Below are 20801 nucleotides of genomic sequence, written 5' to 3'. Positions count from 1 at the left end.
TCAACAATTTGGGATTCCGCTGTTACCTGTTAATAATACTCTTTATAATGCATTATAGGGTATATAGAATGTATATAAATAGAGCTGTTAGAGATCAAGGAACCTGGCGTTGGTATAGCTTATTTATAAAGTACAGCACAGCACATCTTGAAATGGAAAATATGTAGTTTTAAATCTTAAGCCCTTTATTTACTACAATGCAAAACATGTTATTTTTAGACATCAGTGGGTTTTGTTTTGTTGACATTTTCACGTATGCAGCTGAAAAGAAATCAGGAAAATCACATGGTGACTAACAGTAACCTATCAGGGTAGTAGCGCAAGTATATAGACCATTCTTCATTTGGGCTAATGTTAAATTGACAGCTCAGTAAAGACTTTCCTTCTGACTAATAACTACGATGTGTTAACAGTCACCAAATAGCAATGAACTGGGGATCCTCTATAAATAAAGACTTTCACTTTATAACTGGAACAGCCACACTATGGGGATGGCTTACAGCGACTCATCAGATTTGCCCATCCTAAATTGTTCTGAGGTTCAGAGAAATGGTTAGCTTTTCTTATGCTGTGCAAGTTTCTCCAAATATTTGCTCATGCCCAATAAAACTACCATGTCACCCAGACACCCATAATCTCTATGCGTGACATACAAGTGGATGCATCCATCACACACACACGTGTACAATCAGGAGACTCCAGGAATACACAAAGATGGTAAGAAACCAATTGATTCTTTGGTTATGCTCCAGTAACAAATATCCATTTCTTGGCAACCCGCCAATCAGTGTGGGAAATCATACCGGATCATGACCCAATAATGTCTAAGAAGCTACGCCCTGCTTTCCACGCACCATTAGGGCCTGTGCCCAATCAGCAGCTGTCTCTTTCCGGAAACATTCCTTTCTCTGCAATCACAAAACACCCCTAGACAGAGCTGCCCTTCTCCAGAGAAATGCACTTCTCACTCAACTGCAAATCCTGATTCAAAGCTAAAATTAATGCAGGCAGGCAACTGAGGGTTTGGTTTTTTTTAGAAAAACTTCCTTCTAAATGACAACGTATGTGATGTTAAAGCCATCCAACATGTCCGCATGCTGCCTTTTTAAATTAAAAACACCTGGTTTATTTATACAATGTGTCCAATGGCTTACAGATTACGATTCTAGAAACAATACATGTCTTATAGCAAAAAATATACATATAATAATCCACCTGTAGTTTATATAAATGACAAAATGTTTCTGAATATATCTCTATATCTATATATGTACACGTATATACTCTGTGTGTGCACAGGAGGGCACACAAACATGGCAGTCCCTCACTGGCCCTTCCATGCCAGTGTCAAGGGCACCAGGTTTCAAAGTCTTTAGCTGCTGAACAGAGGTCACCGCTGAGGACAAAGGACTGGCTTGATGCACCTTCCCCGGTGAAGGACCAGGTTGGCGGGACAGTGGCAGCCCGCGACACACGGCTTATTGCACGGACCAATCTCATTCCAGTTGTCACAGGTCTTGGCACATCCTGGGCCACAGGTGTCGTACACAGCCCCGTGCTTACACTGCGTGGCTGGAAGAAAGGAGGAGACCAAGGTGAGATGCGGAGAAACGGCCTCATCAGTTCACCCCCAGCCTGATGCCATCCTGCAGGCTCATGTCACCCACGGCCCAGGCCTTTCCACAACACGGGTCACTTCTGTATTTTAAAGATCTTTATTGTTGAAAGTAGTGCAGGTGTCTCCTTTTATCCCTTGTTCACCCCTTCTAACCTGCCCCTCCCCCCCAGGCCTTCACCACACTACTGTCTGTGTCCATGGGTCATGCATATATGCATATAAATTCTTTGGTTAATCTCTTTCACCCCCTCCCCCATCCACCACTAACTCCCCCTCCCCCTCGAGATTGATACTTTTGCATTTTAACAAAGGAATAATAAACACCTATCATTCCGCAAACACCCTGGGATCACCTGCACCTAAAAAAATAACATCAAAGACCCAGCTGCTGGGCCAGTGAACTTCAAAATAAAATAAAATGAAAGCTTTTTATTCCAAGATAAGACAAACTATACATTAGTAAAGCTATAAGAAAATCTATAAGGTCATTTAGTTATTGATAGTACTGTGAAAAATGAACTCCAAGGAGTCCTTCAAGCAACTGAGCTGTGATGAATACAAACGTTTTGTGCAAACACACCAATATTCAAATAAATACAATTACACAACAGGAAAAAACTACCGAAGATATTGAAAATGTGTTCACATATTTTAATCACATTTTAATTATGTGTTGAATTAATCAATTTGAGGCAACTTAGAGCAAGAGTAAAGCTAAATATATCTGGTAATGGGATTACTATCCAGACTTTATAAAAAACTCATGCAACTCAACACCAAGAAAACAAACAATCCAATTAAAAACAGGGCAGAGGACCTGAATAGACACTTCTCCAAACAGGACACACAGATGGCCAATAGACATATTAAAAGATGCTCAACATCACTAATCAGGGAAATGCAAATCAAAACCACAATGAAATACCACCTCACAAATGTCAGAAAGGCTACCATCAATAAATCAACAAACAACAAGTGTTGGCGAGATGTGGAGAAAAGGGAACCCTCATGCACTGTTAGTGGGAATGCAGATTGGTGCATCCACGACGGAAAACAGTATGGTGATTCCTAGAAAAAAACTGAAAATGGAATGTTCTTATGACCTAGTGATTCCGCTTCTGGTTACTCACTTGAAGAAACCCAAAATAACGATTCAAAGGGATATATGTACTCCGATGTTCACTGCAACATTATTTACAATAGCTAAGCTGTGAAAGCAACCCAAGTGCCCATCAGTAGATGAGTGGATTAAAAAGCTGTGGTAAATGGATTACCCGGCCATAAAAAAGAATGAAATCTTTCTATTTGTGACAGCATGGAAGGACCGAGAGGGTATTATGCTAAGTGAAATAAGTCAGACAGAGAAAGCCAAATGTCAAATGATTCCACTTATAGGTGGCATCTAAAGAGCAAAATAAATGAACAAACAAATAGAAACAGGCACATAGATACAGAGAATAGACTGATGGTTGCCAGAGTAGAGTGAGGTGAAGGGGCTGGATGAGAAAGGTGAAGGAATTAAGAACTACAAATTGGTAGTTACAAAATAGTCCCAGGGATGAAAATTACAGCATAGGGAATATCGTTAATAATACTGTAGTAACTATACTGCCAGCTGAGTACCTGAAGTATCGGGGAGGGAATTTTGTAAAGTATGATTGCCTAATGGCTATCCTGTACACCTGAAACTAATAAAAAATAATACCGAATGTAAACTGTAATTTAAAATATAATGTGTCAAAAGAATAAAGCCAGATAGGGGGAAATCAGATGTGCCGCAAGGTAATAAAAATGCCAGCGTAGTCCTGGGGGCTACGAGGTACTTAGAAAATGGTAACTCGCATACTGCATTGTATTTGGTAATTCACATGCTACACTGGAGTCTCATTGGTCCTTCCTCCCACAGCTAGTGGCCATGTGCTTTGAGTTGGTAGTCACGATACTGTCAAAATCCAGGCTACACTTGGAAAGTCCCTCATTCATTCAGAGTTTCAAGCCTGGCTGGCTTCTTATTTGTTCAACTTCCAAGCTTTTTACTCTGGAAAATTTCCCTTCTCTTGGAGCTAAAAATAAGGAAAGAGTGTTCTTCTAGTCTTCAGAATTCCAGATGAGTCTACTGAGGGATCCTGCATGTCTCTGTAAATTTCTCACGTACTCACTGTCAATCTGCAGAAGTTCATTGTGTGTGTGTGTGTGTGTGTATCTGCAGAAGTTCATTGTGTGTGTGTGTATCTGCAGAAGTTCATACAGTGTGTGTGTGTGTCTCAGTGTGCAGAAGTTCATTGTGTGTGTGTGTGTGTGTGTATCTGCAGAAGTTCATACAGTGTGTGTGTGTGTCTCAGTGTGCAGTTCATTGTGTGTGTGTGTGTGAATCTGCAGAAATTCATTGTGTGTGTGTGTATATATAAATCTGTGGAAGTTCATTGTGTGTGTGTGTGTCTCAATGTGTAGAAGTTCATAGTGTGTGTGTGTGTGTGAATCTGCAGAAGTTCATACAGTGTGTGTGTGTGTGTGTGTGTGTGTATCTGCAGAAGTTCATACAGTGTGTGTGTCTCAGTGTGCAGAAGTTCATTGTGTGTGTGTGTGTGTGTATCTGCAGAAGTTCATACAGTGTGTGTGTGTGTATCTGCAGAAGTTCATACAGTGTGTGTGTGTCTCAGTGTGCAGAAGTTCATTGTGTGTGTGTGTGTGTATCTGCAGAAGTTCATACAGTGTGTGTGTGTGTCTCAGTGTGCAGTTCATTGTGTGTGTGTGTGTGAATCTGCAGAAATTCATTGTGTGTGTGTGTGTGTATAAATCTGTGGAAGCTCATTGTGTGTGTGTGTGTCTCAATGTGTAGAAGTTTATAGTGTGTGTGTGTGTATTTGCAGAAATTCATTGTGTGTGTGTGTGTGTGTGTGTATCTGCAGAAGTTCATACAGTGTGTGTGTGTCTCAGTGTGCAGAAGTTCATTGTGTGTGTGTGAATCTGCAGAAATTCATTGTGTGTGTGTCTATAAATCTGTGGAAGCTCATTGTGTGTGTGTGTGTGTGTGTGTGTATCTGCAGAAATTCAGTGTGTGTGTGTGTGTGTGTGTGTGGAAGGCTCCCCTGCAGCAGCACACTGATGGAGTTATACTTCACTCAGATGGCTCCATAATTGTAAGTGGTAAATGAAACCTTTCAGGATCCATATTCCATTTCCATTAGAAAAGTAAATTTAGCTTCTGAGATTCAGCCCCTGAAATCAGGATGCTGACACGAAATGCGTAGCCTTCAAATGCAATGCGTGCACTGAAACGGTGCTAACTATAGCTCTCGGCCAGGAAGAGTTCATAGATTCTGTATCTAATATGATCCTCACCGCAGCTAACAAATCCGCCAAGTTCTGCTGAGCCCAGCATTACACCAGGCTGGGTGAGGGGGCTTGACTCCATATCTTTTATTCATCCTCTGGTCGATTCGAGGGCAAGAGGACTCAACAGAGAGAAGGAGTGTTCAGTAGGCGTATTCAAGAGGTACCGAAGGGGCCCAGTACCTCAGAAACATTGCCCTTCTATGCTAACCCGCACTGAAGCCTCAGGGGAGAGAGAGGTGAGCCAGTGGTCTCACCTCCAGGAGCCACCGCCACACCTCAGTGCGAGCTATTTTTCACCAAATCCACATTCCTCCAGGTGCAGGCAGCACTGAGAGAGGCGCTAAGGCTGCGGGAAGTGAACTGAGACATAAAGACTGGACTTGGGTTTGCAGAGGAGGGAGCGTCACAGGAGATGAAAGGGCCGCGGTGCTTTGCAAGGACACAGACTAGTGACTGCGTCAGGGGCGGCTGGAGGAGGCTTTAGTAACCTCCAAATACCCTCCAGCTACTCCCCCAAAGCCACCCACCTCAGCATAAGCCGTCACATTGACTCAGTGGTTTCAGCTCTGGCCGCAGGTCAGAGCCACCTGAAAGGTTTTAAAAGACACACAAGGCCAATTAAAGCAGGCTGTCTGGGCACGGGGCCCAGGCATAGGTTTCTGGGTTTGTGTTGTTTTTAAGCTTCCAAAGTGACTCCAAGGTGCAGCCAAACTGAGACCCACCGGCCTAAGTGAACAAGAGGTCCATACACTGAAAACACAGCTTCCAGACGATTCTTTCCTTCATCACACTGACCTTTCTGAGCAAGTACTTGGTGCAGGTTACCATTGTTGTCCGGTTCTCCCATTGCACTGCCAGCACCTCAATGACACGGGGTCAGAGTCACCAAAGTACCCACAGTGCTTAGCACGATGCCCAGTGCTCAGCCACGTTGTGGGAAGTATTTCTTGGATGAACAAAGATGTCCATTTCATACATATCCAAGAAGCCAACGACCTTGCCTGAGATCAAAGAGCTGAAACAACTATTATAGAAACCTACCTCAGCAAAGGGACATTCTGCTAGGGTTTGCAGCACAAATCTCTCTCTCTCAAGAAAAAAAATCACCACTCTCCTAAGACCTGAGATGACTGCAGTTGTCCTGAGTCTGCTTTGCCCCACACAGACCCCAAGCAGAGCTGAGACTGTCCAAGTGCTAAGCACTTGCAGTTGGCAGCTTGAGGCTGGGAGGTTGTGAAATAGAGGCAATCCTTCAATTGCTCAAATGTGCTCCTCACCGAGCATCTCTCTTGAGCACTTTCTATCCACCCCTCGTGGGAAGCCCGGTGTTTTGTCAAGTTGCCATCCAGCTGGGCCATTGCCGGGATTTCCCTTTGGCCCAGGGAGGATGTGGCCATTCACGCCTCCAAGTCTCCAAGTCTCCCCCGTGGCTGGCCTGAGCAGGGAGGTGAACTTCTGCTGGGTTGGCCCTGGACCCGCTCACCTGCACAGCTCTGCTGGGGCTCCCAGTGGACGCCGACGCCCTCCCGCTGGCAGGCCCGGGTGTATGCCAGGAATGACTCGCAGTAACAGTTTTTATGGACTGGACACTCACACATGTCTGTCACGCAGGACCTGCGGGGACCAAGAGAAAGAGAAACATTCAGGAATATCAAACACCCTAAACGTGACTTGCAGCAAGGGGTGAGGGGTGAGTGGGGAAGCTTGCCTGGCCAGTCCAGGCTGCTGTTTCAGGTAGGACACCTAAAACTGCTAGGACAATTCCGCACGGAACCTAGGCTGGCTCTCTCCCGGCAGCATGGCTGAGAGTCCCTTTCTCTCAGAGCAGGGTGTTCCCCAGGGAAAGTCATGTCTGGCTTCTCCAGCGTCCAGAGCAGCAGCCACTGTCTCCACCTGATTACCGAGCACTGGGCGTGCATCAGGTGTGACTGAGGAACCGATCTGTTTTTTCTTTGTTCTACAGTCAAGTTGTTTAAAGTTAAATTATTAAGTGTTTTTATTGCTGTCAGGGAGAGGAAGGGAGAGGGAGTGAGAGATGGATGATTCTCTCTTTCAAGAGAATCATCCATCAGCTGCCTCCTGCACACCCCCTACTAGGGATGGAACCGGCAACCTGGGCATGTGCTCTGACCGGGAATTGAACTGTGACCTCCTGGTTCATGGGTCAATGCTCAACCACTGAGCCAGGCTGGCTGGGCTACTTGGTTTAATTTTAATTAACTTAGATGTAAATTGCCATGTGTGCCTAGGGGTTGTCATGTTGGAAATGCAACTCTTAGAATATAGTGCTGTTGAAGGTGTTGTTCTTTGGTGACTAGCTCTGACACAGGAATGGTAGGCACTACTGCAATAGAACCAAAAAAGTGACCAGGGACGAAAGCACAAAATCCCACGGCAATATCTTGATTCTTGGTCTCTTAAGAAACACTGAACTCCGTTTTTAAGAAGGTGGTGTGACAAAGTCCTAAGAAAGAAAAACTTCTGGCCCCTCATGAGACTGGAAGGGAAAGAGGACCGAACCGAGGTCTCCTTAGCTTAACTTGAAATATGGAATGATGCACCAGGACACAAAGAGAACAGAAATATATTTAAATGCAAAAGTAACAAGTTTGAAGACATGTTAACCTCAAAGACACAATAATAACCTGCCCTTGGCCTGTAATATGACAGTTCATGAGGTGCAGCCTGTCACTGTGAGGCAGTAGGACATCGAGCAGTCTCTGTTGGTTAAAGGAAGAGGTCACTTCACCAGTGAGTAGATGTGCCCACAGTCGCATGAGCAAGTGGCAAAAGAGTGGATTGAATTACACTTCCTAACTCTGAGCCTAGTGCTTCTGTTTCTTATCAGACTGCACCACCGTCCTCAATCTTCACCTTCCAGCAAGTTCCCTGCCTAACAATTTTGACTCAGCATTTATGCAAGAGGCCTCCGAGATTAATAAAATCCACTACCCTTGTTTTGTCAGACTCCTTCTCAGCAAAACCTCCTCCTTACAGGACCGAATTCAAGATGACAAGTAGCACAGACGACCTTGAAAAGTGATCAGGACACACACGGTCACCCAATGTTAACACGTCACCATTTTTTCCTGGTGGGACATGTCTGCCCATCTGATCAGAGAGCAACCAGCCAGCTCTCCCGCCTGCTCTGAACAAGAATGGCGGAAACCATGTGAAAGGACCTTAGACTCACCAGGCACCCCCAGAGTTACTGCAGCCCAACACTCCAGGGCAGAGCCCGGGGAAACGTGAACTACAGGGGCAAGAGAGGGGCAAACCTGAAACCCAAAGAGCCTCTTCCACGTCACCAAGCGAGAGATGACGTGATGACACGGTGATCAGCACGGAAGCACTGATCTCTCTCCTCTCTGTAATCACCAAGGCTGCATTTCTTAATAGCGTCTCCCACTCACGTTACAGAAATCCTGCGAATTCATGTTCCCTGGCGAACATGACAAGACACACAGTGCTGTGTCTTTAAATCTATGTGGAGCCTCCAGGCTCCCAGGAAAAGCCAAAGGAAGCCGGTCCTTAAAACAGCCTGATGCCTGGGAATGAATCCTCCTCACCACCATGCCCTGTGCTGTTTCCATTGTCATTTCCGACTGACCCTCACCCATCACATGCAAGCTCAGACTCCACGGCGGCATTTGCAGCCGCCCCACCCTGGGACCTCCTGTCTAATCCCATTTCTACTTCCCTTCCCAGGAGGCACTTGTCACCTACCCTCCTTCCTGACCCTTGGGGTGGGGGTCCCTTTCCCTTGTCCACAAACCCTTGAGGTGACAGTGATGGAAGGGCACCTCATGGGCCTGGAAAAAGGACAGAATTTGATGGAAAAGAGCTGGTCTCCACAGGAGTAAATGCATCCTCTGATTTGGAAAACCATCCATTGTGGTTCTGTCAAGGTGTGCGGACAGGAAACGGATTCAGTTTCATTTCTCTGGGTGGAAGGACTGTTGGCGAATGCTTCCCTTCTTCCCTCTTTGTTCCTACTGGTTGTCTTAGGAAGCTGTTTATTCAGGTTAAAGTGTGGGCAGCTAACTCCCATTCCCGGAGACTGTGAGAGAGCATGGCTTAGGCACACATTTAATAACCACCCCGTCCAGACACCCCAGCCCAGACCCACCGCTCCTCACACACAAGTGCTAATGTGTCTGCCCTTGACAACGAAGACTAGATGGGAGCTGACTGGATACTTGGCACTCATGAGGGACAACATCTGAGGCCAAAAACGTTTGTCAAAGCCAGCCCTTCGCTCGAAACATTTCACACATTTCGGAGGGTTTGGAAGATGTATTTTATCACAGAAGTGAAAACACAAGATGTCTTTTTTTCACTTGTCAGGTTGACAATTTTTACACAAAATTGTGCCCAGGGTCTGGGAAAGAAGGTGGAAATCGCCAGTCCGAACCATGCTGGCAGCAGGGCGACCCTGTGCGCTCTCAGGCCAAGCCCCTTCTTTCTGGCTCCTGCCCCCTCCCTGCCTTTATTCTTGCAGGGACCCTTTGCGTCCCAGTTGCTCCTTTCCCTGTTTGTGGGACGATGAGGATGTACCTGGCTCATCCAACCACACACGGCTCAGTAAAGTCAGGGCGCATTGTCAGGAGACTGGGCGGAATGGCCTAGTGACCGTTCCTTGCGTCCTCAGGCCGGAACGCTGGGCACAGATGTCCTTGCCCGGATGCCCTGGCGGCCGCCCAACACGGCCATGGCCCTGGGTGCTGCCGGCCGCAGCCACCTCTGAACTAAGCCGCTTCTCCCAGGGCCTTCTACTGCCAGGCTTACTCTGAACTTCTTGTCCTGCTCTCCTGAGTCCAAGGGGATCTACGGTTTTTCATTTAATGGTGGAAAAAAGGACTGGATGCGAGAGTTCTGCTCTCATGACGTATTTTCAGAAAAGTGCATTCAATATTGTCAGAATAACCTATAGATCTCCCTGTTATTAAAAAGGCAAGCCTCCAAAGCTGCTAAAATCAAAACATCCAACATCTCTCGGCTGCCTAGCAACAGCATACCGGGCGGTTTTGCCTCTGTTCTTTCTGGCACAAGGGCCACCCTGTCGGGGAGAGGCGAGCACTCATGCCTTGGATACCCAGGCACAGTCTGAGCCGTTGGGAACTCTCCACGCTGCTTCTGAGAGAATAGAAAGGCAAGCAGGAGGGAGGGCAGAAGCCCGTCCGCAGCCAGAGGCCGCTGCCCAGGAAGAGCCCGTGGCTGGATGACGTGAGGTCAGCTTTTCTGGGAGCTACAGTAGAATCGGGGCTGGAAGGCGACACACGATCCCTGGCTGTCCTTATTGTGTGTTCCAGCAAAGTTCACAGACCCGTGTGAAGGCACCTCAGGCCTGTTAGCACCTGGCATAGATGGGGGAGGAGGGGGAGGGCCGGGGAGGCAGAGTCCCACCTGGGTGGACACAGTGTGTTTAACCTCCAAGAGACTATCAAAACATTCGCTTATACTTTAACCCTTGACATTCTGCCCTGCCCTCCCTCACCTGAGTTGCATGGAAGTAACTAGAGGGAGTAAGCACAGGAAGAAGGCATATCCATGTCACATGACCCCATCCCTAACTCAGCAGTGGCTACCTCTGCCTTCTCCTCAGTACCCTGTGGGCACCCTCGCACAGGCACCGGAAACAGTGCTCCTGCAGCACTAAAAACAGGGCTGAAGATTCAATGCTGGGAAACAGGGGGTCGCTTCATTGAGTTGTTAATAAAGGGGGAGCAAACCCCCAGAGCCCCAGCAGGAGTCCCTGCTGCTCCTTCCAGACCCTTCCTGGGCCAGCCAGCTCGGCACCTCTGGGGCTTACATGTTGGTGAGAATATTCAACAGCAAGTCTTGGCTTCAGTCTTGGTCCTATGGCTGCCGGGGCTGCTGGGACAGCACAGCAAGGCCAGGCTGCTGGGTGGGCTTGTCCCTTTCACACACTCCACCCGAGGCAGCCGGGTCTCCTGCTGTGAATCCGGAGCCTACCTGCAGCCCCGCCTCACCGAACGCCCCGCACAGACACACGCCAGGCCTCCCACGGGCCAGGAATGCGGTCACTGAGCTCTGTTGTTCCAGGCTCTAAGCGAGGCTCCGAGATGAACGAGCGGGACCCACCGAGAAAGGGAGAGTGTGCGGACCCCAAAAGCCAGAGCCCAAATGACCGAAGGGCTGTTATGGGCAGGAAGCCAGTGCGATAGAGCCTGAGGACCAATTCCATGCGGGCGGGCCAGGGTGACTGTCCAGAAGGAATCACAGAGTGGGAGACATGGGAGCTGGGTCTCCAAGCGTGGTGGGCGGTCAGTCAGACAGGCGTGGGCACAGCAAGGATGAAGGTCACCAGGGCAGAAAGCCCTAGGTACCTAGCAACCAATCAATGTTCAATGTGTCTCTCACATGGATGTTTCTCTCTCCCTCCCTCCCTCCCTCCCTCCATGCTTCTCCCTCTCCCCTTCCATCACTTCCTTCCACTCTCTTAAAAAAAAAAAAGAAATCAATGGAAAGATATCCTCAGGTGGGGATTAACAACAAAAACCTAGGGCTCTACATTTCTACCTAATTGACACTCTCTAGATCAGTAATGGCGAACCTATGACACGCGTGTCAGAGGTGACACGCGAACTCATTTTTTTGGTTGATTTTTCTTTGTTAAATAGCATTTTAATATATAAAATAAATATCAAAAAGATAAGTCTTTGGTTTACTGTGGTTGCAAAGATCAAAAAATTTCTATATGTGACACGGCACCAGAGTGAAGTTAGGGTTTTTCAAAATGCTGACATGCCGAGCTCAAAAGGTTCGCCATCACTGCTCTAGATGCTGGAAAATTCTGACTGCGTTGATCCTGTTAGCACTCCCCAGGAGGCAGCGCCATTCCTGTGCAGCAGACGCGAGTGGGGCACAGAAGTTCCATCCTGGGCATCAGCCCCAGACGCCCTCCTAAAGCTAGAGATCGGTTTTGTGGAATAACGGAGGCATCTGAGGACACAGAGGACACCTTTCAAGAGCAGCAACGCTGACAGCTTCCCACAGATGCCAATTTTCAAAGCAGTTCCCTCGGACTTGCTGAGAGAGGAGACCAAACAACCACCGTGCATTTTCTGGACCCACAGTCTTCCTCCCTCGATAAGGCCGCTTCTCAGACCCTCTGTGGAGAATCTGATCTCGTGCCCGGAGCTGTCTTGTGTCTCAGGGCCGGGGGAGGGGTGTGCACCGTCCTGTTTACCCAATGCCCAGGGGTGATGACTTTTAAGGGGCCAACGCCGGAGACTAGAACCACCATGGGTCAGAAATACTGCTCTTGGGAAAGGTGAGCTCTCTCTGCTGGGGTGGGAAACACTGCCTCCACAGTGGGGGGTGCTGGTGAGGGGCGGGCCAGGATTCACAGACACTTGCTGAGCTGTCCCTTTTCCAGGGATAACTCATTTTTCAGTTTGGGCGAAGATGTGGCACAAGCCAGCCAGGGAGAGGGGAAGCCTGGTCACTACCCCCCTCTAGTGGCCGAGAGTTAGAGCGTCAAGTAACCCTCATTCTTATTCCAGCATTTGCTTCTTACTCTTCACACTTTGGGGGATGCTGGCTGATAAAAGAGAATGGGGGGGGGGGGGGGGGGAAATGGCTGCTTGGCAGAAAATCAATCACTTTTCTTTTAAAGACATCCAATTCCCCATTGTCACGCCCACTGAGAAACAACTAGAAGGCTGGTTGGTGCACCAAACCCCTGCATAAGCCTAAGGGCCTGCCCAGGTGCAGCCACGAGGGGAGCCTCTGGGAGCCGCATCTGCAGAGCAGGCCAGGTGCAGCATCAGCGGGAAAAAGCCTGCCCTCTCCCACTTTCTGTAAATCTCATTTCACCTACGCACTGCACCTAAACCTATGCACTGCACCTAAACCTATGCACTGCACCTAACCCTATGCACTGCACCTAGTCCTGCACACTGCACCTAATCCTGCACACTGCACCTAGCCCTGCACACTGCACCTAGCCCTGCACACTGCACCTAATCCTGCACACTGCACGTAAACCTGCACACTGCACCTAATCCTGCACACTGCACCTAATCCTGCACACTGCACCTAGCCCTGCACACTGCACCTAAACCTACACACTGCACCTAACCCTGCACACTGCACCTAACCCTGCACACTGCACCTAGCCCTGCACACTGCACCTAAACCTACACACTGCACCTAACCCTACACACTGCACCTAACCCTGCGCACTGCACCTAACCCTATGCACTGCACCTAAACCTCCACACTGCACCTAACCCTATGCACTACATCTAACCCTGCACACTGCACCTAACCCTGTGCACTGCACCTAAACCTACACACTGCACCTAACCCTACACACTGCACCTAACCCTGTGCACTGCACCTAACCCTATGCACTGCACCTAAACCTCCACACTGCACCTAACCCTATGCACTACATCTAACCCTGCACACTGCACCTAAACCTACACACTGCACCTAACCCTACACACTGCACCTAACCCTACGCACTGCACCTAACCCTATGCACTGCACCTAACCCTGCGCACTGCACCTAACCCTATGCACTGCACCTAAACCTCCACACTGCACCTAACCCTACCCACTGCACCTAACCCTATGCACTGCACCTAATCCTGCACACTGCACCTAAACCTCCACACTGCACCTAAACCTACACACTGCACACAACCCTATGCACTGCACCTAACCCTGCACAGTGCACCTAACCCTGTGCACTGCACCTAAACCTACACACTGCACCTAACCCTACACACTGCACCTAACCCTACGCACTGCACCTAACCCTGCGCACTGCACCTAACCCTATGCACTGCACCTAAACCTCCACACTGCACCTAACCCTGCACACTGCACCTAACCCTATGCACTGCACCTAATCCTGCACACTGCACCTAAACCTCCACACTGCACCTAAACCTACACACTGCACACAACCCTATGCACTGCACCTAACCCTGCACAGTGCACCTAACCCTGTGCACTGCACCTAAACCTACACACTGCACCTAACCCTACACACTGCACCTAACCCTACGCACTGCACCTAACCCTATGCACTGCACCTAACCCTGCGCACTGCACCTAACCCTATGCACTGCACCTAAACCTACACACTGCACCTAGCGCTCAGCTAGCCCCCAATCTAGGTGACAGTCACACTTAGAAAGACCTTTCAGAAACGAGAGGGGGCTCTCTATCCAGAACATCTCAAGCAATCCCTCTTCTCCATAGTGAGCTGTCTCATTAGCTCTCTAACCCCACATGGACGGGTACATACCATCACTGAGACTGTCCCATTCAACTCGTCAAACATGCACTGAGTGTCTGCTGTGTGCAAGGCTCTGTGGGGGAGGCAGAAGGAAAGAGGACCCTACCTTCAACTTGGGGCAGTGAGTGAGGGGGGCAGGGCAAGACCCATCAAGGCAGCAGGTAACACCCAGCACCCTTAGGGAGGCTCCTGGAAGGGCAGGGCTGCCCTGGAGGGAGTGGCTCCTTGAATCATGCTCCAGGGCCCCACTCATCTGTGCACACCTGTGCCCACACGGGTGTCCCCATAGAACGAGCGATGTGGGAGCCGCAAGAGGCAGCCAGGTGAGGCAAAGGGCTGTCACGCAGGGCCCATGCTTCCCATTTTCTATGCCCGTCTTCCCGAGCATCTCTCAGAGGGCTCCAGTGAAAAGTACATGAGAAAGCAGACTATCCCCCTCCCGCCACCGCCAGTCTGATGAGGAGAGAAATCTAGCCACCCGTGGACAGGGCATCGTGGTCTCCTGGCTTTGCCCCGCTGAAGTTCAGAGAGAAGGCTGTCTGTCTTTCCTTTTCTCCCATGCTAGGGTGGCAGCCCCTGGGCACCATTCTCGGGGACGTCTTGCCCAGCGGTGCCTGTCACATCCATCCGGCCACCTATGGCCCAGAGTCAGGATGGGTCTGCCTGTCTGGTGGCCGGCTGCCTGCTGAAGGGCAGCTGCGGGGAGTGTGTAGACACAAGTGGCCACGGGGAAAAGCCATGAGGGAAGGAGCCAGCATCTGGAAGCCACACCCCAGCCACACGCGGCAGCCGCCACCCGCCCAACTGCTTCAAAGGGCCGAGCCCTCCCGAGGCCTTTTCTGCATTAGGCCGTGGATGGCTGCCAAGGCCCGCAGCCCTCCGCGCTGTGCAGGCCGCCTCTGAAGGATGTGGCGCGCGGGTGAGCTCTGTCAGATGCTGGGTGCCTTTCATCAAGCATCAGCCCAGCCCTTTGGCTCCACAATAAACCAGAATTCACGTCCAATCGCTGCACAAGGATGGGTTTTTGCACCCCATCTTCTGTGAAGCTGGGATGTAGAGGGAAAACTCAGTCCACTCGACCTCCAAGGAGACATACCCTTCCCCAGGGGCCACCCCACCCCCTGCCACGGAGGATGGTATGCGGCCATTCTCCCATCGCTGAAAAGAGGTTCATGGAGCAGACAGTCCCCAAATCCAAACCATAAACACTACGGGCCAGCCACCTCCTCAGCTGCCTCTTCCAGAGTGGGTGTGCCTCCTGTGAGCCCCTGAAAGATAGGATGCAAGGCCTGTTTCCCAGAAGCTACCAAGGAGGCTGCTCACAGCCCAAGAGAGGAAGAGGTGGGGGTGAGGCAACACTTCCTGAGGACCTACTATGTGTTAGGTGCATTGCATCTATGAGCACCTATAATCTTTTTCTAAAAAATACATTTTATTGATTTTTTACAGAGAGTAAGGGAGAGGGATAGAGAGCCAGAAACATCGATGAGAGAGAAACATCGATAAGCTGCCTCCTGCACGCCCCCTACTGGGGATGTGCCCGCAACCAAGGTACATGCCCTTGACAGGAATCAAACCTGGGACCTTTCAGTCCGCAGGCCGACGCTCTATCCACTGAGCCAAACTGGTTCTGGCGCACCTATAATCTTGACTGCATAATGTCTAACAGAATAGAACTAAGAGCCAAGGAAGTCAAGAAGTTTTCCTTCCTTTTTTTTTTTTAACATCACACTGTTAGTAGGTGGCAAAACTAGGTCCATGCTCTCTCCCCTACAGCATGTTACCTGCTATAGCGCATGCCGTTTGCTGTTCCTTTCACTGGCATGTTCTTCTACCCCTTCTCCTGTGGTTGGCCCCTCACTCCATCTACCCCACTACACTCCAGGCTGGGCAGATTTTGCTCACCACCTTCACCAGCCCAGTGCAATGCCTGATCAAGAGTAGATACTCAAAACCTGTTTTTCTGAATGAATTGTTTATAGATGCTCATGTAGTCAAGTCTTGATGAGGTGATTACTAAGAAGACAATGAGAATCAGATGGTTAAATGGCCCAAGAGAGTTTGAAGGAGTGAGCATGCTATGGATTTAAGTACTTCCAATGGCCAAGTAGAATAAGAGCTGAAAACTGGCTACTATACTGGGCACTTAGGAAGTCAGTGGTGGCCTTAACTAGATTGGTTTCACAGGAATGGGGGCGGGGAGAGGAAGAAATCATCTGGACATGTATTAAAGGTGAAAAATATGTGAATCATTGAGCAAACACCATCTCTCAGTAAGTTGGCAGTGAAGAGAAGGAGAAATGGGCAATAGGTTGGAGGGAAGGCAGGTGTGTGTGCATGTGCGTGTGTGTGTGTGTGAGTGTGTGTGTGTGTGTGTGTGAGTGTGTGTGTGTGTGTGAGTGTGTGTGTGTGTGTGTGTGTGTGTGTTAGGATTAAGAAGGCTTAAACATATTTTGCTCCAAGAATAAAGAAATCCAAGAGAAGATGTTGAAGCTAAAGAGAAGGAGGGGGTAGGTGAACCACTTAACCCCTAGAGTAATGTCCTAAAGAAAATAAGTGAGGATGGGTCATGAATTAAGTAAAAAAATTGCCATTCTCTTCACTTAGAGTTGCTATAATTTCCTAAATAAATAACTAAATAAATGAATTTAAAAAGGGGAAAAAAACAACATAAAATGTCCTATACTTACATAAGACACAGTAGGGGAAGGGGTGAAAATCAAGGCTACCTTCTAGATCAAGCATGTCAAACCCAAAGGCTAACACGGGCCAAATAGATGAGGCATGCGGCCCCCAGGCTGTGAGTCTGACATGCTTGTTCTAGATACACAGTTGGGTGAAGGAAGTCCAAGGCCCCAATGTAAATATCTAGCAAAGAAGGGAGTAGAATTGAATGAAATTTTCAAATGGTGTTGCCAGGTGAGGAAAGACTCCAGACAAGGGCAAAATGACCACCTCTAGAGAAGGAGAGTTCTACTTGGTCTCCATCTATGACCGTGGGGACCAAGGGTGAAGGAACTGAAATAAAACTGAGCTCTGGTTTTAATCAGACAGAAATTGGGTGCTGGAGACATAGGCCCTTAGCTCCTATGGAGAGAAAGATACTATGACAGGCTTTCCAGACCTTACTTTATGATCTGAGGTGAGTGATGGAAGATTCCCTCCCCACAAATCAAACAACCTGAAATTCAGAAACCACTTTCCTCGTGTGGGGTGGGCTTCTCTAGATGTTTTCTTCCTGGATGTTTTAATGCTCTCAACTGTACATCAAAGGTCGTCATGGGAACCATTGCGGCAACCCGTCCTGGTTTAGGACAGGGAGGGCTCAAAAATCCAACCAAGAGGCTGGGTGAGTCATAAACAGTCACAGAATCATAAAATCAAGGGTCTTAAAAAGACATTGGAGAACATCTACTCCCTGCAGGAATTCCTTTTATAACATCCTGGACAGATGGTCATGCATCTGCATCGTCTGTAATAAGGGCTCAGGAGCTTTTTAGGAACCTCATTCCTGTAATAGACAATTAAAGAAGCTTCCTTGTAGATTAAATGGGAGTGTGCTCTGTAGCTTCCACCCATTTGCTCAGGTTCTGCCTTCTGTTACCCTGTGGACTTGTTCTGTGCTATCCCAGCTTCCTGTGATATCCTCCTCAAACACATTACAAAAAGGAACAATGTTCCACTTAGATGTGAACTTTGGGGGGGACTTCCGGAAATATTTGTATTAATTACATTAATTAATGCAAATTAAAACATTTGTATTAATTCCTGTGCTTCTATTTCCTTTACACCTACCAGCTAAAGGACATCTAAACCCTCTTTCCTTTGTATTTTTTCTTTCTACAAAACAGGGACATTGTGCATGCCTCCAAGTTAGGGGCAAAGGTGTAATAGGGTTCCAACTCCAAACTACACAACGTGTTACAATAAATTGTAATAAAAGAGGAAAATGATGAGTGCTGTACAAAACAGTGCAGTATTACAAAAGAACTTCAAGGTGGCGGGGGAGAGGAGAGAAAGTAGGGTAGGGAGTGAGAGGTTAGAAAGACTTCAAGGAGGAGGCTTCATTTGAGTTATATCTTAAAGGAAAGAATACGTTTTACCCAGGCAAAAAGGAAGGAAGGTCTTTCAGAAAACTCATATTTTAGAAATGCTTTTGTCTGAAATGCTTCAGGTACCAGTGGGGGACTCGTGAGCATTAAGAACAGGAACAGAAGTCATAGGAATCGACTGGGAAGGTAGGTTGTTCTCATGTAACAAAGTGCCTTGTAGGCCAACCTACAAAGAAGCATAAAACTTTTGTGAAGATCAGAGGAGTCACTGACAGATTTGAGCACAAAGTGATAACATACAAAATACACCTCCGGAAAGTAAGCTGATAACAGTGTGTTAGGTGGGCTGAGGGAAGTGGAGGAGGAGGATTAAATGAGGAATTAAGGAGCTATTGCTGATAACCCAGTGTGGGGTTGTGAGAGAAAAAAGACACAACCAGGGTCTTATCTGGGGAAATGCCAGCAGAAATTCAGAAATGCAAAGCCCGTGGAATAGGAGAGGCATAAGCTGCAGAGTTTGAAAAAGGGTTTTATGTTGGGGCAAGAGGGAAAAGTGGGGTCAAAGATGCCTCTGGAGATTTGAGACTAGGTTTGAAGTCTGTCAACGAATAAGAGGAATGCAGGAGGAGGAGCTGATAGTGAAAAGAGGGAGTGGAAGGACAGACAAGGGGTTCATAGTTAAACATGCTGAGATTCCAGTGAAATACCCAGGCAGTGATGTGATTGTAAATATTTAGCAACGGGCTCTTGGGGGTGTTGGGGAGAAGAGAGAACCCCTGATGTGCAGTCTCTGCCAATGCCTGTGGTGTAAATTCTCCCACTTTAGCACTTTCAAGCTACCAACATGAGATCACTGATCACTGAACACGAAGTTGGAAGAGATGCTAACAATTGGGTCTAGAGAGCCTCATAAGCCTGCTCTAGCACACCACTGCACCCAGCTGAAATATTTAACAGATGGTGGAGAGGAAGACAGGAGTTGAGCCAAGAGCATTCTTTATTGTCCAGTAAACAAAATGTGATTCTTTGTGAGACAAAGTTAACACCATGACTAGTGACAGACTAGAGCGCCCCTGCTGATGTGTTCCAATGCCAGCCGAAAGCCATAAATAAGTTTTCTCATTCTGTTACCAATATTCATGTCAACATCATGAAAATAAGTACTGACAGCTACCAATGAGTTTACTCTCGTTTTATTTTTCATAATGTCTCAGGAAGATTCCTCTTTTAAGATTTATTATTGTTTTGCCTGTCATGAAATAGTATATTGCTGAAGCAATTTGGCTTAAAAAACATCAACTATATGCTACTCTTGATTTCTTTCCAGGAGTATAACAATCTAGCAACATGCCTGATTAATACTGGGGCAGTCCATGATGCCATGAAGTTGGTAAGGGGTATTATGTGAAACAAGGAATTTAAAAGGTGAGAAAAGTGAATAGTCCATATAAAGATGATGGTTGAAAGTCATGCACTGGGAAAGAAGAGAGGAAAAAGGAATGGTTGAAACTATTCTACCAGGACTCAGGAGTAAAATGCTATCATTCCCACCCATACCTTTCCAGTGATGGCACAGAGATCACTGTGTGCCTTCTTCCAGACATAGCAGCCAGGCAAGCATGTCTGTGCAGCCATGCTTTATAATAATACTTAGGGGAACATACATTCTTCATTCTCTATGTAGCAGCTAAATGTTCTTTTAAAAGTACAAATCATATCACTCCTCTAATCAAAAGTTTCTGAAGATGTCTCATCACATTAAAACTACAAGCTCCCTGCCCAGCTGGTGTGGTTCAGTGGTTGAGTATCGACCTATGAACCAAGAGGTCAGGGTTCGATTCCTGATCAGGGCACATGCCTGGGTTGTGGGCTTGATCCCCAGTGTGGGGCATGCAGGAAGCAGCTGATGAATAATTCTCTCTCATCATTGATATTTCTCTCTCTCTCTCTCTCCCTCTTCCTTCCTCTCGAAATCAATAAAAATATATTTTAAAAAAACAAACAAACTATAATCTCCCTGACCCCTAACCCGGGCTCGTGTGCCCCTGGCGATCTAACCCCTTCCTGATCTACCTCTTTATCTCTGTTTACCAGCCCTAGTTCATGACCTTCCACCAGGCTGAGCTTCCTGCTTCTCCAATGTGCCAAGCTCATGGCCACCTCTGACTGGAACATTCTCATTGGAGGAGTGGCTCGCACCTTCTCAACTTCCAGGCCAATACAGTGGGGCCTTGACTTACGAGTGTCCCGACTAACGAGTTTTTCGAGATACGAGCCGTCTCTCGGCCGATTTTTTGCTTTGAGTTGGGAGCTAAAATTCAGGTTACGAGCCAGCTTCAGATACCCCACTGCTAGTTGGCGCAGTGAACGTCACAGTGAACACCACAACATCAGCCCAGCATCACGTGTCTCACTCATTCACTTTAATGATTTGACATACTGGTAATTTGAGTTATGAGCTCCATCACGGAACGAATTAAACTCGTAAGTCAAGGCTCCACTGTATTGCCTTCTCAGA

At 47.9% G+C, this 20801-nt stretch overlaps 1 protein-coding gene across 3 annotated transcripts in view; it reads right to left on the bottom strand.

Moving 5' to 3' along the window:
• Positions 1–1102: 1102 nt before the first annotated feature.
• BMPER (BMP binding endothelial regulator) overlaps positions 1103–20801 on the bottom strand; it is a 203919-nt gene continuing 184220 nt past the window's right edge. For all 3 annotated transcript variants that reach the window (XM_059655835.1, XM_059655832.1, XM_059655833.1), the window contains 2 exons: positions 6438–6568; positions 1103–1572 (listed from right to left, as the gene is read on the bottom strand). In XM_059655835.1, coding sequence (XP_059511818.1) covers positions 1391–1572; positions 6438–6568 — 313 coding nt within the window. In that variant the 3' untranslated portion in view covers positions 1103–1390. The remainder of the gene's footprint in view (positions 1573–6437; positions 6569–20801) is intronic.

This window comes from Myotis daubentonii, chromosome 10, assembly GCF_963259705.1.
Source record: "Myotis daubentonii chromosome 10, mMyoDau2.1, whole genome shotgun sequence".
NCBI classification, from domain to species: Eukaryota; Metazoa; Chordata; class Mammalia; order Chiroptera; family Vespertilionidae; genus Myotis; species Myotis daubentonii.
The sequence above is the reverse complement of the archived record's forward strand: the minus strand, read 5'-3'. Positions and strand labels throughout refer to the sequence as shown.